Raw genomic sequence first — 18,012 nt, 5'->3', positions numbered from 1 at the left:
ATCCATTTATTACATTTGACTTTATTTCGTTTCACAACTTGTCGTCCAGAACCGCGCTGATTGACATCGGACTCGTCATCTACACCGAGAACTAAGGCTCTTTTACGCTTAGGCTTCGCATCAATGGTAAGAGAAGTCATTTTTATCATATCGCGTAATTTACCATTATTTACGAGCGTTACGGGTATATTTAGTATTTGGAACGTTTTGACAAATTCATCCATACCCGGTGCGTTAAAATTGCTCGACTGAACCATTGACGTATATAACAAATCAATCAAATTACTATTCGGCACTAAAATTCCCTTGAAGTTTATTTCCATACGTTCGTTCCAGTCTATCAAGTGAGAATTATTCTTAAACATACGTAAAATCTGTCCCGATTTTTCATGATATCTTTGTGGTAAAAGTTTGAGAATGTTATCAATTTCGAATGGCGTTTCATGTTGATGTTTTTCTTCTCTTTCCGCTTCGGGTTCATTCTGTATTTTCTCTGGTACGTCGGGTATCTGCGTAGGTGAATCCCTATCTTTCAAGATTTGATGTAAACGTTGATTGTAAACGAAATAATTCTTTTCATTCGACAAAACAGTTTTGTCGTCGAGTTGTCGTTCTTCTAGATATTCTTGTAATAAGGTCAACATTGATTCGGGTACGATAATGAGTTTCTCAACAGGGTTAGCCATTTCTAATTTTGTTTTCGATCGTTGCTCCTATAGCAGCTCCTGCTGCACTAGCCGCTAGACCACCGAGAGCGGGTAATAAAGCCGGTAATAAGAATGGCAAAGAGCCACCTTTTTGCGAAATAATTTTCCGTTTGTGTTTCCCTGCAAGAGATTTGTTTGCTAGCATACGTATGTATCGTTTATGCTGTTTCAAAACGCGTTTCTCTTTTGCACTGTGCGGTATATTTCCGACGAGCGAATTCATACACATTTCCGACAAACATTTAATGAATCCTAAAGGCGCATTGTCAACAACTCCTTTTCTTAGTTTCCGATCAGATGTTGCCAATACGTGTAGATGGGGCGTATACTTTTTAATATTACTATGCTTATCGGGTTTGCGACGTTTCGCGGGTAGTACACTTCGCGACTTGGCCATCCTTTTAATCATATTCACAACATTATCGAAATCTCGGACAGTTACTTTTAATGCTTAAGTTTTTCTCGGTTTATATACAACGTGGTATTTATCGCTAGGTAGAATGCGGGTCCTTATACGCCATCTATCTTCCGTGTGAGGTTTGAAGTCCAATAACAAATATCCGTGAGGATTTTTAGTAGCATCTTTGAACGCGTATTCGACTTCCTTCCTCAGACCGGCTTGTTGCGCTAGAGTTTTTATTTGATTTCTGTCCCTCGCCGACTTGAACGCTATTATATAGTGACAATTAAGACTAATGTTTCTGAATTGTCGCCCTTTGGGAAATAAATTTTGAACTATAGTGATCACCGATATGTTTTTATGGTGTGACCCCTTTGTATAAATGACCGCTAGATTTTTGTCTGACGCAATTTCATCCATCAAATCATCGATAATTATCAAAGTACGTTGACTACCATCTATATTTTCGTAAATCTCTGATGAAAATCCTTGAATAAACGTCACCCCTTCATCCTGTAGGTCCGCGAATAACTTCGACTGCGCTTCCCCGTAAAACCAGTAAATTTTCTCTGGCGGTTCGTTTATAACTTTTTCTTTGATGATGTTTTTCACGAGTCATGTTTTTCCACATCCGGTGGGACCACTAAATAAGGCGGTCATCGGGTGAATCAAATTTCGAGGGCCGGTATATTCAGTCATTTTAAAAAACTATATTACACGCTTTTTTCGGGTATATCGAGTATATGTTTAAGTATATCTCTTTTAATGATTGATAAAATGTATAACTAATTTTCCGGGGGTTTGTTATATTTTTCAGAAAACAAAAAGAAAAAATGGTGCATGATTGTAAAATTTGTGGAAAAACGTTCGAATACAAACACGTACTCGAACGCCACGAAATGACGCATATCGGCAAGAAAGGGTTTAAGTGCTCGTTGTGCGGGAAGGCATTCGGTAGGAAGGATGCCCTGGTTCGACATATGAAGTCGAGACAACACCGACTATCATCACCCCAAACAACAACAACAACAACAACAACAGATCCGTTACCGCACGTGTCATCACCCGCAGCGAGTAGTAGTACTTCAATGACGAATACAAAATCTTCCGAATTCCGATGCACGTGGTGTACCAAAGTGTTTGGGAGCGTAACAGGGTTGAAAAAACACTCCGAAGTTTGCATTCAAAAACCCAGTACCAGCGAAGAAGAACCGAAACAGAAAAGGAAACGAACAGACGCATACGACGAAATAATAAAAGACGGTGTTACGTTACGAAGAGTATGTATCGCTTTACTTTTATAAAGAAGCTATATAATTATAAAATATAAGTTAATGTGAAATATCTTCAATGTTTTAAAACGTTGTAATTCATGGTCTTTCCAGATGCATCGACAAGAGAGTAAAAAGTTTTCGATGAAAACCGATGTGTTTAAAGCAACCCTCAACATGCCCGATGACGACGAACCATCGAACGATACTCAGGATGACCAACCGCCTGAGATTAGTACACTCATTCGTAATTCAATAAATACAATCATGGAGGGAATCTTCGAGATGATGGGTGCCACTGATCGCGATCACATGAGGTTGTCAATCGAACATCCCGATTTAAACGGCAATATCAACTTTCCGCTGATGAATGTCAGGGAACTCTCTTTAGAGTTCATAGTAGATACGATCGGAAAGGTGTTGCAATCGCATGAATCGTTGGATGTGAATGGAATAATTTTCCATTGCATTTTTATTAGACTACCCGAAGGCGGTGGTTATAAGAAACGCGTTAGCGTGAATCTAGAAAATTTCACGAAAACGAAACGATCGATTGTACGCATTATCAACCCCGACGACGAGATATGTCTGGCGAGGGCACTCGTAGTAGGTAAAGCGCTAGCCGACAATAACCCCGCATACGACCAATTGAGACATCCAGAAAAGTGCGCTCAACAAACAGCTGCTATACAATTACACCATGAGGCCAACGTTCCAGTCGGTCTTTGTGGTTTAGGTGAGCTAGATAAATTTTGCAAAACCGTTTTGAAACAATACCACGTGATTGTTGTCACCGGTGATAACGTCAGTTACAGATATCTTTATGAAAACGGGAAACCCGATTGTGAACGACATATTATTCTTTTATATTCCGATAACCACTTCGACGTTATCAAATCGATGACAGCATTCACGTGTAAATCGTACTACTGTTTTAAATGTAGAAGAGGATTCAAATCGTTGGAAAACGACAAATGTAAAAACATTTGTTCTTTATGTTTAGGTATAGATTGCGTTAAGCAACCCGGTGTATTCTATTGCGCTAGGTGCCGCATATATTTCAAAAACGAGTCGTGTTTCCTTCAGCACACGACTCGCAAAAATAAATTCGGTTCGGTAATGTGCGATCGAAAAGCACGTTGTCTCAGTTGTAAAAAAATTGTAGCACGAAATAGATTAGACGATCATAATTGCGGGTTGAACTTTTGCAAATCGTGCGGTAAAGATATGCCCCTCGATCACCTCTGTTACATGCAACTGGTCACAAAAAAGTCTAACGACGACGACGACGATGAAAAGGTCGCCGAAAAATCCACCGAATTCGTCTTGGAAAAAAAATTAATATCGTTTGACTTCGAGACGATGACGGTGGATGGTACGCACAGAGTTATTTTGGCGATTGCGCACCGTACGTGCGGTACTTGTGCTTTGACCAAAAGAACCGCCGATTCGACATGTAGCGATTGTGGGAAAAACGAGCACATATTTACCAGCGATACCTCGTTCTGCGAATGGTTATTTTCAGAAAAGAACCGAGGGTCGCTGGTGTTTGCCCACAATTTCATGTCATTCGACGGTTACTTTGTGTTAAGGTTTCTAGTGAATCAGGGCATTTTACCCGAAGTTATCCCTAATGGCGGTAAAATCATGTCCATGTACGTGAAGCATTTGAATATGCAATTTTTAGATACATTAAACTTTTAACCCATGAAATTGGCAAAATTACCATCGACGTTGGGGTTAATTGAATTAAAAAAGGGGTATTTTCCCTATCTCTTCTGCCGGGAGGAAACTTTGAATTATTCCGGTCCGGTACCCGAATCAAAATATTATAACCCCGACGGAATGAACGAGAACGATCGACAGCAATTTCTCAAATGGCACGCCGAACAGCTTGAAAAACATTTCGATATGCAAACCGAGCTAGTCGAGTATTGCCGCTCGGATGTCGATATTCTGATGCAATCCGTAGTCAAATTCCAAGAGCTATTCTATAGTATTACGAGTGTCGACCCATTCGACGGTTGCATCACGATCGCCGCAGCGTGCAATCTCGCACTCAGATCGCGTTTTTTAAAACCCGACACGATTGGTCTCATACCACCGGGTGGATATAAACCAAACGCAAAGTATTCAAAAATGGCTGTTCGGTGGTTGAAATGGTTGGCGGTGGAAAAAAATTTGGATATCAAACACGTTTTGAACGGGGGTGAAGTAACACTCGGTAAATTTAAGGTAGACGGCTTCCACGAAAAAACACGCACCGTCTACGAGTTTAACGGGTGTTACTTTCACGGTTGCCCCAAATGCTTCCCGGTTAGAGGTGACCCGGTAGCTTGTAACAGAGGTGGTCGTACGTTTGACGACGTGTATCAGGCTACGTTACGTCGTAAGCACGAGTTGGAAACAATGGGTTATACTGTTGTGCAAATGTGGGAACACGATTACAACCGTAAGATTCGTGACGACGTAAATTTTAAGTCTTTTGTGGAACGTGTAACTGTTTTCGACCCCCTCGAACCTAGAAAATGTTTCTACGGGGGTCGAACTAACGCCATAAAGCTTCATCATAAAATCGTCGACGATGAAAAAATCCGCTACATCGACATTTGCTCTTTATACCCGTACGTGAATAGTCGATGTAGCTACCCGATTGGGCACCCAGATGTTATCACTGAAAATTTCAGGGGCGATATATCTGAATATTACGGTCTAATCAAATGCTCAATTTTACCACCCCGGGGTTTATTTCTGCCCGTATTACCATACAGGTCCGGTGGTAAATTGACGTTCCCACTTTGCGCAACATGCGCCAACACGTGTAACCAACACGACGTATGCACGCATAACGAAACGGAGCGCGTTCTTTTGGGGGAGTGGGTTACGCTAGAGGTGGAGAAAGCCATAAGTTTGGGTTATAAAATCATTCAAATTCATGAGGTTTGGCATTGGAACTCACATGCAACGGGCCTGTTCAAAGATTACATTAATCAATTTCTTAAAGTGAAAACCGAAGCCAGTGGGTGGCCGCGCGATAATATGTCAGAGGCTGAAAGAGATAAATGCATAGATGATTACAAATTTCGGGAGGGGGTTCATTTGGAAAAAGAGAAAATCAAAAAGATTAGTGGCCTTCGAACTGTCGCGAAGTTATGTCTAAATTCAATGTGGGGGAAACTCGGGCAGAAACAAAATAAAACTACATCGAAATATATTTCCGACCCGGGTGATTTGTTCGCCATGATAAACGACTCGTCGTTAGAGATCAGCGATGTGTTATTGTGCAACGACGGGATTGTACGCGTACACTATAAAAAGGTCGACGACGCTGTCGAAATGAGTTTGAGAAAAAACGTTACTGTAGCCGCATTCACAACGGCGCATGCGCGGTTGATATTATATAGCTATATGGAAAAATTAGGGGATCGAACCCTATACTCAGATACGGATTCCATAATATACGTTCACAAACCGGGGGATTGGTGCCCCTCTACTGGATTATTTTTAGGGGATATGACCGACGAGTTATCGGGGGATTATGGGGAGGGGGCCTATATCACAGAGTTTGTATCGGGAGGGCCAAAAAATTACGCGTTTAATGTGTACTCGCCGCGGGATAAAAAGTATTCCACGGTATGTAAAGTTAAGGGGATATCGCTTAGCCATAGAAATAATAAAATAATAAACTTTAATTCTATGTTAGAAATGGTCGTCGTCGGGAAATTTGATCATTTGTACGTTAATAACCCGAACAAAATTACTAGGCTAATAAAAACGTGCGACATTGTAAATAGAGATGAACGAAAGATTTATCGTGCTGTATATACGAAACGTGCGTTTGTTCCGGGTACTCCGCACATTACCGTTCCATTTGGTTTTTGAGAAAAAATGAGAAATTATGAACGAAAACTGTTTTTTGTATATTTTACCCATATGGTTTGTATCGATTTCGTTTTATATCATTTACGCATAAAGAACAAATGTTTTTACATTTATCGTTGTCCAACGATTTGAAGTAAACAACATATTTTACCCGTATTGTTTGTATCAATTTTGTTTTATATCATTTACGACGTACATTAGATGTATTACCGTAGTAAGAATGATAACTGTTTTTTCTTTTGGTTGTATATTTGTTAAATCGGCAACTATGCTCTAATCCTCAAATTTCCGATGAGTGTTGTAAAATCCAGATATTCCGTTTTATATTCTTATTTCAATATATATCATATGTCACGATCCATATATATACCAGAAGAATGATGAAAAAAGATGTTTATTCTATATTATTTTTATACTTTTTATTACGTATTCATAAAGAGATCAATAAATTATACTTTTATTTTTACGCTTATACATATATGATTGTGTTTTTTACTTAAATGAAATATCGAAGTACTCAGGGCATTGCAGTATATCTGACGTGTCATCATCTGGACAAAATAAACATCGATCCTCCTGATTTTCGTGAAAACAGATTGACATTTCTTCTAGTTCCGGTGCATCGTGCTCGAAATTGATAGCTTCTAAATTTTGCCACTGCGCGAGAGACAACGTTATACCGGTACTGGTGGCTTTTGTTTCACCGACGACAACGTCTCTAGTATATTTTCTAATGTCAACGCAAATATGCCCTGAATGTAGTGAACGGTATATTTTTAAATAGTTATTTCGACCTAAGCTGAACACGCCTTTGTGTAAATGATTGTTTTTTACGGATAAGATATCATCCTCGATGGCTGCTTTTCGACGGTTTAGATTTATCCATTCCTCCAAATACAACGAAATTCCACACTTTGTAGGGAATAGTTTCATTTTACGATTACAATCATGCAATCGTATGTCGATTCGTTTCTTCCCCTGCCACAATTTTACAGACGCATATACCCTCATTCCTATATAGTGAGGATCCTGGTTGAAATTCGTCTTGTAGGTTATACATTCTGTATTGGAGACTTGCCGTAATGACTGCGGTGTTAAAACATTGTCCGTAGCATTTTCATCGTGGAAGCCTGAAAAAGAAAACGAAATAATTATTATTAACAACGACTGTCATGAAAAGTGACCCCGCTACATGATATCCCCCCCCCCCCCAAGTTAAAAGTACAAAGATATTGAAAATTAAATTAAATCAAAAATTTAACGTACCACTAAAATCCAATTTTAGATTGGGGTATTTTCCTCTTCGTTCCTGTAAGTTAAGTTTTTGACGCTTTTTCGGTGCACACATATCATCGACTTCTACGATATGCAGAGACCGCGGAGAGATACGATGAACTAGTCGGCTCCATTTTAATATATTCCTTTGCGATCGTGACGATGTTTACCCCTTGATGGCTGGTAACTAAATGATAACTTTTCGACCTATGATGTAAATCTATTGCATAAATATTCTTGCCCGCACTTGTTTTTGTGTCGTGGCAATGGTTTCACATATGTAACATTGTTTGAAATATATAACTGTCGTTATTTGGTATTGTTTAATCTATTCGAACGCGGATTATCGCATGAGTAATCGGGTAACAGCTGGTGTAAGCATCCATCGAAATTTCAAAATCCGCCATCTTTGATCACGTGACCACAACCGCCATCTTGGATCGGGGCGCCATCTTTGATCACGTGACCACAGCCGCCATCTTGGACGGACGCCATCTTGGATCACATGACAGCCGCCATCTTGGATTTAACCACAACCACAATTTAACCACGGGCCTATAGTAACCCACCATCACTACTCATACATACATACACTGCATGCAGTGACTAAGGGTGAATTTTTCCTGTCATGTTTAATCTTTTTTGTAGAACTACTGCTTGACTGTGATGATGTTAAAAAAATTCTACAATCGGAGACATCAAAAGCAGCAGTAGAACTGTTAAAGAAAAAGCCGACGTCGTTGACTGCAGAGGAGTACTGCATTGTACGCAACTTCGTGTTGTTCGTGGTTACTGCGTTGGGAGCAAGCCGCCCTTCGCTAACCGTTGGCATTACCCCGAGCGCGATTAATGATGCGAAGAAAGATGTCGATAATACGTATACGATCAAGGTATAGCCCATTCATTGTTCAAAGTATCTGAACTATTCAGCGATTATTATCTATTTTCTTTTTCAGGTTATACCGCACAAGACAACCGCTAAGTATGGTGCCGGGTATATTCACCTTGAATCTGTACCATTTGGATTTCTGAAAACATTCGCGAAGCGATTCGACAACGAACCAGACCAAACGATTTGGCGTAACTTCGATGGAGGTGTTCTTCCGTTTCATTACCTCAACCGGTCAGTAATTGTATCAATCATTTTAGGAAATGAAATTCAGCGACTAATTCATGATATGTTTCTCAGACCTTTACAACAGTACGTAAAGTTGACCATTGGAAAAAGACAGGTTACGCCTACGATAATCCGAAAATCCATTATGACCGCCATGGCAGATAAGAATCCGCGATTGCGAACGCAATTATCGCACTACATGTTACACAGTGAAAAGACAGCTCAAAGGTTCTACAACTTAAAGGATGGACACAAAGGAACCATCGACGTGAGCAAAGCCGTAAAACGGACATTCGGGGTAGGCTGTAATAGACACAATTTTGTTTCATCAAGCATAACCAGTTCTTTCTTTTTGTCAGCTCGAAACAGGTGTCTTAACAAAAAAACCTCGAACGGAATCGGAGGCCGGAACGAGTGCCCCCCGGAAGAAATAGAAATGGAATCGGAGGCAGGAACGAGTGCCCCCCGGAAGACGCAGATGTCGGCACTGAAGATGTTGAACCAGGCGAACGAAGCGAGGAACGAGGTCAAACAAACGATGAAGAAGACGAAGAAGACAGTTCCGACCGAGAACAAAATATAAGCCTAGCCTCATCCAGCACAACCGACGTATCGGTGGTAAGTTCATTTTTATTTGTTTCCGCCAACCAAGACAGTTTCAGGATCATTCTTATCCATTTTGTTTTGCAGCGCGTAAAAAAGCGAACAAGATATGCAACGGAGGGGGTGAAGGCGATTCGGGCCGCGTTCAAAAAGTACATGCCAGCATGGAGAATAGTGCTTGTCGCAGAAAAGAATAAAGACATACAAAAATAGTAAATAAATACGGTGTTGAAAAATTGAGGCAATACCTGAGAAACCTTTGAATAAATGATTTAGATATATCGAATTTCACTCTTATTGTTATCACTTTTCGGTCATCAAACGAGGATTTCTAGCAAAAACCCGGACACATCTGAAAAATGAGGAATTATAACGATTTTGATCCTAAAAAAAAATCACTCATCCGGGATTCGAACCTGATTGTATAGGGATACTTCTAACAGGATGGACTTTACGCACACGCTAATAATTTAATTCGGGATTCGAACATGATTGTATAGGGATACTTCTAACAGGATGGACTTTACGCACACGCTAATAATTTAGTTCGGGATTCGAACATGATTGTATAGGGATACTTCTGATACGATGGACTTTACGCACATTCTACTTTGAGGCTGTCAGTATAGGGATACCTCTAACCGGATGGCTTTTGCGCACACTCTATTTCAAAAGCCTTTTTCGAATACCCGGTCCCGGGGCCGACCCCTGGGGTCTTAACGCGTCATGCCGCGCATGCGCAGACTCCTGACGACCTCGAGCGGAGTCTAGAGGCCTCGTCCGCTACTGACGTGCGCTGGGTCTCATGAATAGGCCGGGTACCGTTTTGAGGGGTCAAACAATATTCAGGGCTGTAAAATAAACGAAATAACTCCGGAAGGATACGTCCGACGACGCCCATTTTTTCGTGTATAGATTCCCTGTGGGACCCTTAACGCGTGACCGGAAGTTCAAATCTCCACACCCGACACTTCCGGTGGAAGAGCTGTTTCGAGAAACCGATTTGGCCCTTACGCACATCGACCCCCCCCCCCACCTTTCGGGGGTCACCGCTCCTAAACCCCTGGACCGATTTTCGAGTCACCTAAGCCAAAACGTTCAGGAAGACCTGTACTACCGGAACATCCGGTTTATAGACCCCCTAACATAGCCCAGGTCTGCCCTGAATCGGCCAAAAAATGAGGTTAAGGTGAGTATCACCTTTACTTGATTCGAAAGTCGAGATCATTTCACAAATTTGATTTTCGCTTTAAACGACTCTAGAGTCCTTATTACTGGACGTAGATCCCCGTTTCCGGTCTCATTTGAAAGCTCTAATAAAGAGCGACGTTTTCCTTTTACAAATCCAGATTCGGTCCAGGGACTACCGAGAATTCGGACTTCAAAGATTTCTCGTTGCCCTTACGCACATGCCTTTTTTTCGATCGGAAAATAGTCGGACTAGCTTCTAGTTAGAAAACCGCGATTCTGATCGAAAAACCGATACCACCACGCGATTCTACACACCCCAGAGCACCCGAATGTCGTAGTCTGCCCCTTAAGAAATGCGTTTTTAAAAAACATTTTTTCTCGTTTTGGTGTGCTCAACGTCCGATTTAGGGATACCTTTTACCTAGGGATATTTCTAACCGGATGGCTTATGGGCACACACGATTAATTCGGGATTCGAACCCGACCGTATGGGTATACCTCTAACCGGATGGCTTTTACGCACACTGTACTTAGAGAAGATTATTCCCGCGAAATGCTGCGCGGGAGTGCCCAAAATACGGGATAGGTCGTTGCCCTAAACGTATCCCCGAACTGGGGAATCCCCTACTACCGGTAGCAATTTCGGGTATCCAAGGCCTGGGCGATGTTCTCAGGGAGTCATTCGACGTCGTGGGAGGTTTTGATTTTCAATTATAGGGGGCGTTTTTTTAAGTGCCCATGGGCCGGCTTAACACTTGAGGAAAACAACGAAAAAGGCGAAAACAACGTTCCCTTACGTTCTAAACTGGAAGACAATTTTTGCAGAGTTCTCCACGCGAAATGGAACAATTCTATTACCGTAGGGGGCGCTTTAGGGAGAAAAAAATTTTTTTTTTCTGACTTAGAAATTTTTTTGGACGAAATTTCGTTCCGACTTAGGGGGGATCCCGAGGGAATTCCCTAACTTGCGCCCGGCCCAGACCCTCGAAAAGGTCGGTAGCCGTAGTACGGGAGGGGGTCTAGCCACCCCCGGAGTTTCGGCCGTTTGCCGCGCCCGTAAGCGCCCGAACGGCCGGGCCCGATACGGACCCGTCGGGAGAGCGTCGAAACGCGATTAAAAAATTGTGTGCCTAAGTCACGTCGATGTGCCCAAGGGAAGAGAAGTGTGCATAAGGGGTGCAGAAGTGTGCACAAAGGCAAAAAGGTATGTGCCTAAAGGCCGACTTGTCCTTCGGCACATCCTAGGATTCTAACGTTCGTACTTTATGAACACTTTTGGACTATGCGCACATTTTAAATGTTCCGATCTCGGTAGGATTCTGGCCCTAACCCTATCCCGGCCCCTGCCCCTGCCCCTGCCCCTGCCCCTGCCCCTGCCCCTGCCCCTGCCCCTGCCCCTGCCCCTCCCCCCCTGCCCCTGCCCCTCCCCCTCCCCCTCCCCCTCCCTCTCCCTCTCCCTCTCCCTCTCCCTCTCCCTCTCCCTCGTCGAAGCCGGTCGTACCGCCGAACAGCGAGGCGGGCGAGCCGCCGATAACCCGGACGACGACGACGAGATCAGCGACGCGGAGGAGATGGCTCTCAAGAAAGGCAACCCGGGCCGCCGCAAGTCGATCACCACCGGCGGACGTCCACGCGCCGTGTGTCCGGTCTGCCTGGAAGAGAAAAGCGACGTGCCGCGGCATATAAGGCAGGTCCATCAGCAGGCCGACCTGGCGTTCTATCGCGAGAATCGTTTACGAAACCTGAAGTCGAAAACGCGCGAGTGTCCGCTTTGCGGAATTCGGGTAACCAGGCTAGACATACACCTTACCCGACCGACCCCTCACGCCTTGAGAAGAGGGTCGCAACGCTTCCGGCTATGCATGAGCGGCCGACGACCCCGACGACGAGGACGACGCCGACCGAACCAATAACCTCTTGGACGAGGCGCTGCTCGCTTACAGGTAAGGATCTCTTCGCTCGCTCGTTTCTCTGCAAATAACCATCTTTTACCTCTGTGAAAATTGGAAATAAAGCTTCAAGATATACTTAGATATTTCAAATTAATAAATATCGCGATTTCTTTAACGCGCGATAAGATATGCGGTCCTTGGTTTCATATCGTCACTGTTCTCAATTGTTGCATTCTAAAATTCCAAGAATCGCCAACAAATATCTGCATTTTATTTCCTTTAAAATGGTGTATAAATTAAGTTCATCGAGCAAGGGACTGCAGAACTATGTGATATTCAATCTAAACTTATGTTTTAAAAATGAGCTCAAATTATCGCAACAATGGAGACCTCGAGGGACCGCCACAAAATGGCGCCTGGAAACTGGAAACTTCTTTATTCGAAGCCGGCGTCGTTGACGCAGTCGAAAGCTCTTCGCGCCAGGAACTACCTGATGCTGACGCTAGTCATCAGCGTCGGGAAGCGGGGTGGCGACCCGTCAAACGTCGAATACTCGCGGCTGAAGATAGCATGCAAAGTTACCGACGCCGAAAACGAAACCAGATACGTCGTCAGGTTTTAACTCACAAGACGACGAAAAGCGGACAGGCGTGCTAACTCATCGTCGACGCCAAAATATATCGCATGCTGAAGAAATACGGGCACAATACGCGCCGATTCTTTCTCGACGGCCGACACGAACACGACTATTTGTTCACCACGCGTTACGGGGACAAATTGTCTTCGTTGGTAAGTAACCCGCGGCCGACCGGAGTAGACCGCCGCCGCCGCCGCCGCCGCCTATAACGTCTCCTCTTTCACGCTTTCAGCTTATGTCCAAGTGTCTCAACGCAGTATGGCGTGAGATATTCAGCAGGCGCTAGCGAAACACCTGGCGCATTCCCTGAAAACGGCGGACGCCGCCTACGATCAATGACAGCAGATCGGCTGACAATCCGAATTCAAGGTAAGCTTCGTCGTTCGCGTCGCTCGCCGTAGAAAGCCGCCGACGGCACGACAGCTAGCTTAACGTTCCCGTCGTACGTTCTTTTCAGGGTGCCGCTGCAACCACGTAGACGCAGCGACCGACCGCCGATGGTACGACGACTTTTGTGCTTACCGTTTATACTGTACTACATATTTAAATAACGTTTGTAATAAACCCGTAAATACTCAATCATACCGGTCGTTCGTCGTTCACTAGACGCGAACATATATTCTATGTATATGTAACCTAGTTGTAAGTTTGTCTGTTCATGATTAATGCATATATGACCAATAAACTAAACGAAACTAAACAGAGATTTTCCCCGTTGTTTCAAAACAAGTCCAGGTTATGGCCTGCCTCTATCAATTTTATCTGCATTGATGGTGAGTATGCCATTATGACACCACTACGTCATTGGGCTTTACGATATATAAATATCTTGGGTTGAGGGTTAAAAAAATGTAGTATCCATTGTCCTTCAAAGAAATAATGCGCCGTAACGAAAACGACCCAGATATCAGACGTAGGAGTAGGGGATAACATGAAAACCATTTAACTAATTACTTAACACTATCTTTTTGGTGTGCAATATGTTACTTAATATTCTGAAGTTTGATACTGTCTGACCTTTTTATATCAACTCTTTCTTAGTTTGTACGGAGCCATTCGAGTCTAATTTACTGTATTTTGTATGACGCTTCGGTGAACTATGCTGTGTATTATATTTGAAAAACGAGGCTTCATTTATTCTTTCCAGGTGCCACTTTTATTTCGTGTGCTGTATCTATTCCTGTTAAAGGGAAATTCTCTTTGTCGATTGCTAGCTTTATATTTAATCATTGTCCGAATGCAGAATGAAAGCAGTTCTGAGAAAAAGTTGAAGTATGTTCTGAAGGCTGCCCTCTCATTAAGAGGTTAAAAAAGCTTGGACCTGGAACTGGATACAATGCTTTTTAAAAAGCAGTTAACAAAACTTCATTTAATGGGATTAAATGATGTAACTGAATTTATTAAGTATATTCCTAAAATTACGCCCAGTTAAGTCCGATATAAAGCTAAAACCTACGGAAAGCCTCGCTTGCCCGTATGTTTGCGCAATCTGCGGCAGCGACATTTCAGCTCGTAGAGTCACTACGAAAGATTTCTACCGGTGTTGCTGTTCCACGCCGTAGTTTTAAGCAAAAAAAAACTGCGTGACGAATGCTCGTCCATGCAGCAGCGTGTTGCGTCCAGCGAAACGACGACTATGTTCACTTCTACCCCCACGATCATGTACCTATTCCCCTGGCTCGAATTTACTATAACAAGTCCAATGACTTGCTCTTTCTTCATTAGCATTATCATAAGCACCATGTGTGTAATGTTTGTTCGTTAGGTGCTTCACCGCACGTATGTATTCTTGCGAAGTGTACACTTGAATGGCTGTCCGCCACTGTGGCTCCTGCTATGGTGAACCTAGCGACTTCTTTGCATGGAAGCCTTGCTGCACATTTCACGGGGGAAATTCTTGCTTGGTTCTTGCGTAAGAAGCGACGGCGGTCTCCGCGCGTCGGGTTACGGTCGGCGCCCGCGTTACCGGAGTTGGTCGCCCGGTAACGTTATCGGTCTCCGCTCAGGCGGGCCGCGTGCGTGCGTAAGAAGCGACGGCGGTCTCCGCGCGTCGGGTTACGGTCGGCGCCCGCGATACCGGAGTTGGTCGCCCGGTAACGTTATCTATCGGTCTCCGCTCAGGCGGGCCGCGTGCGTAAGAAGTGACGACGGTCTCCGCGCGCCGGGCTACGGTCGGCGCCCGCGCGTTACCGGAGTTGGTCGCCCGGTAACGTTATCGGTCTCCGCTCGGGCGGAGTGTGCGCTGGCGTTGCCTGGCAGTTGCCGTCGGTACGCCGTCTAGAAATAAGTCGTAACAATCGGAGAAGGGTCGGTCGAACGAACGTGGTGCGCGACGAAGGGCCGAGTCCGACTCGGGCCGTCGGGCCTGCCTGCCTGCCTGCCTGCCTGCCTGCCTGCCTGCGCGCGCGCGCGCGCGCGGTCGGCAAGCGAGTAGAGTAGATTTCCGAAAAACGACAGAGTCCAGACTCTAAGTGGGAGTGTAGAGCTCCGAGTATCCGAGGCTCGGACGAGAACGGAAATAGGCCAGGTCGCTATATGTGTAGGGATAGTGAACGGGCGACCAGTCGGTCGGTCGAAGGCGGCGGCGCGGCCGGCCGGCCGGAGGCCGCACGAACGAGGCCCGCCCGCCCGAGTCGGTAGGTCGATGGTGTCTAGAAATAAGTCGTAACAGTAACGGTAGCGGCTGCGGTCGCGGCGAATTGACGCTAGAAGGGTCGGTAGTGCTCGGTTACGGTCGGCGCCCGCGTTACCGGAGTTGGTCGCCCGTTAACGTTATCGGTCTCCGCTCAGGCGGACCGCGTGCGCGCGTAAGAAGTGATGGTCTCTGCGCGTCGGGTTACGGTCGGCGCCCGCGATACCGGAGTTGGTCGCCCGGTAACGTTATCGGTCTCCGCTCAGGCGGACCGCGTGCGCGCGTAAGAAGTGATGGTCTCTGCGCGTCGGGTTACGGTCGGCGCCCGCGATACCGGAGTTGGTCGCCCGGTAACGTTATCGGTCTCCGCTCAGGCGGGCCGCGTGCGTAAGAAGTGACGACGGTCTCTGCGCGCCGGGTTACGGTCGGCGCCCGCGATACCGGAGTTGGTCGCCCGGTAACGTTATCGGTCTCCGCTCAGGCGGGCCGCGTGCGTGCGTAAGAAGTGACGACGGTCTCTGCGCGCCGGGCTACGGTCGGCGCCCGCGATACCGGAGTTGGTCGCCCGGTAACGTTATCGGTCTCCGCTCAGGCGGGCCGCGTGCGTGCGTAAGAAGTGACGACGGTCTCTGCGCGCCGGGCTACGGTCGGCGCCCGCGTTACCGGAGTTGGTCGCCCGGTAACGTTATCGGTCTCCGCTCAGGCGGAGTGTGCGCTGGCGTTGCCTGGCAGTTGCCGTCGGTACGCCGTCTAGAAATAAGTCGTAACAATCGGAGAAGGGTCGGTCGAACGAACGTGGTGCGCGACGAAGGGCCGAGTCCGACTCGGGCCGTCGGGCCTGCCTGCCTGCCTGCGCGCGCGCGCGTGGTCGGCAAGCGAGTAGAGTAGATTTCCGAAAAACGACAGAGTCCAGACTCTAAGTGGGAGTGTAGAGCTCCGAGTATCCGAGGCTCGGACGAGAACGGAAATAGGCCAGGTCGCTATATGTGTAGGGATAGTGAACGGGCGACCAGTCGGTCGGTCGAAGGCGGCGGCGCGGCCGGCCGGCCGGAGGCGGCACGAACGAGGCCCGCCCGCCCTCCCGCCCGAGTCGGTAGGTCGATGGTGTCTAGAAATAAGTCGTAACAGTAACGGTAGCGGCTGCGGTCGCGGCGAATTGACGCTAGAAGGGTCGGTAGTGCTCGGTTACGGTCGGCGCCCGCGTTACCGGAGTTAGTCGCCCGGTAACGTTATCGGTCTCCGCTCGGGCGGACCGCGTGCGTGCGTAAGAAGTGATGGTCTCTGCGCGTCGGGTTACGGTCGGCGCCCGCGTTACCGGAGTTGGTCGCCCGGTAACGTTATCGGTCTCCGCTCAGGCGGACCGCGTGCGTGCGTAAGAAGTGACGACGGTCTCTGCGCGTCGGGTTACGGTCGGCGCCCGCGATACCGGAGTTGGTCGCCCGGTAACGTTATCGGTCTCCGCTCAGGCGGGCCGCGTGCGTAAGAAGTGACGACGGTCTCCGCGCGCCGGGCTACGGTCGGCGCCCGCGTTACCGGAGTTGGTCGCCCGGTAACGTTATCGGTCTCCGCTCGGGCGGGCCGCGTGCGTAAGAAGTGACGACGGTCTCCGCGCGCCGGGCTACGGTCGGCGCCCGCGTTACCGGAGTTGGTCGCCCGGTAACGTTATCGGTCTCCGCTCAGGCGGACCGCGTGCGTGCGTAAGAAGTGATGGTCTCTGCGCGTCGGGTTACGGTCGGCGCCCGCGATACCGGAGTTGGTCGCCCGGTAACGTTATCGGTCTCCGCTCAGGCGGGCCGCGTGCGTGCGTAAGAAGTGACGACGGTCTCTGCGCGCCGGGCTACGGTCGGCGCCCGCGTTACCGGAGTTGGTCGCCCGGTAACGTTATCGGTCTCCGCTCAGGCGGGCCGCGTGCGTGCGTGCGTAAGAAGTGATGGTCTCTGCGCGTCGGGTTACGGTCGGCGCCCGCGTTACCGGAGTTGGTCGCCCGGTAACGTTATCGGTCTCCGCTCAGGCGGAACGCGTAAGAAGCGACGGCGGTCTCCGCGCGCCGGGTTACGGTCGGCGCCCGCGTTACCGCAGTTAGTCGCCCGGTAACGTTATCGGTCTCCGCTAAAGCGGAGTGTGCGCTGGCGTTGCCTGGCAGTTGCCGTCGGTACGCCGTCTAGAAATAAGTCGTAACAATCGGAGAGAGAAGGCTCGGTCGAACGTACGTGGTGCGTGATGAAAGGGCCGAGTCCGACTCGGGCCTTCGTCGCGCGACGAGCGGTCCGCCGTCGGAGCTTCGGTTCTTCGCCGGAACGTGCGCCGGCGTCGCCCGCGGAGGTTCTCGATCGATCGATCGATCGATCGGTAGTAGAGAGGCGGCCCGAGGGCGGCGGCGGCGGGCGGGCCTGCCTGCGCGCGCG

General features: G+C 47.1%; 1 protein-coding gene across 1 annotated transcript; it reads left to right on the top strand.

The window, feature by feature from the left end:
- Positions 1 to 4,223: 4,223 nt before the first annotated feature.
- Positions 4,224 to 6,172, top strand: LOC141914236 (uncharacterized). The gene is made up of 2 exons (XM_074805503.1): positions 4,224 to 5,675; positions 6,143 to 6,172. The coding sequence occupies exons 1-2, from the start codon at positions 4,224 to 4,226 to the stop codon at positions 6,170 to 6,172; spliced, it is 1,482 nt and encodes a 493-aa protein (XP_074661604.1).
- The last annotated feature ends 11,840 nt before the right edge of the window (positions 6,173 to 18,012 follow it).

The sequence above is a fragment of the Tubulanus polymorphus genome, chromosome 12 (genome assembly GCF_964204645.1).
Source record: "Tubulanus polymorphus chromosome 12, tnTubPoly1.2, whole genome shotgun sequence".
NCBI lineage: Eukaryota > Metazoa > Nemertea > Palaeonemertea > Tubulaniformes > Tubulanidae > Tubulanus > Tubulanus polymorphus.
The sequence above is the reverse complement of the archived record's forward strand: the minus strand, read 5'-3'. Positions and strand labels throughout refer to the sequence as shown.

What these genes read in the sequence shown, in the direction of transcription:
- LOC141914236 (XM_074805503.1), top strand. Translation starts at nt 4,224, where the DNA reads ATGAACGAGAACGATCGACAGCAATTTCTCAAATGGCACGCCGAACAG. An exon ending in TATTGTGCAACGACGGGATT is followed by an intron (nt 5,676 to 6,142) that starts GTACGCGTACAC and finishes CAAAATTACTAG; the next exon opens with GCTAATAAAAACGTGCGACA.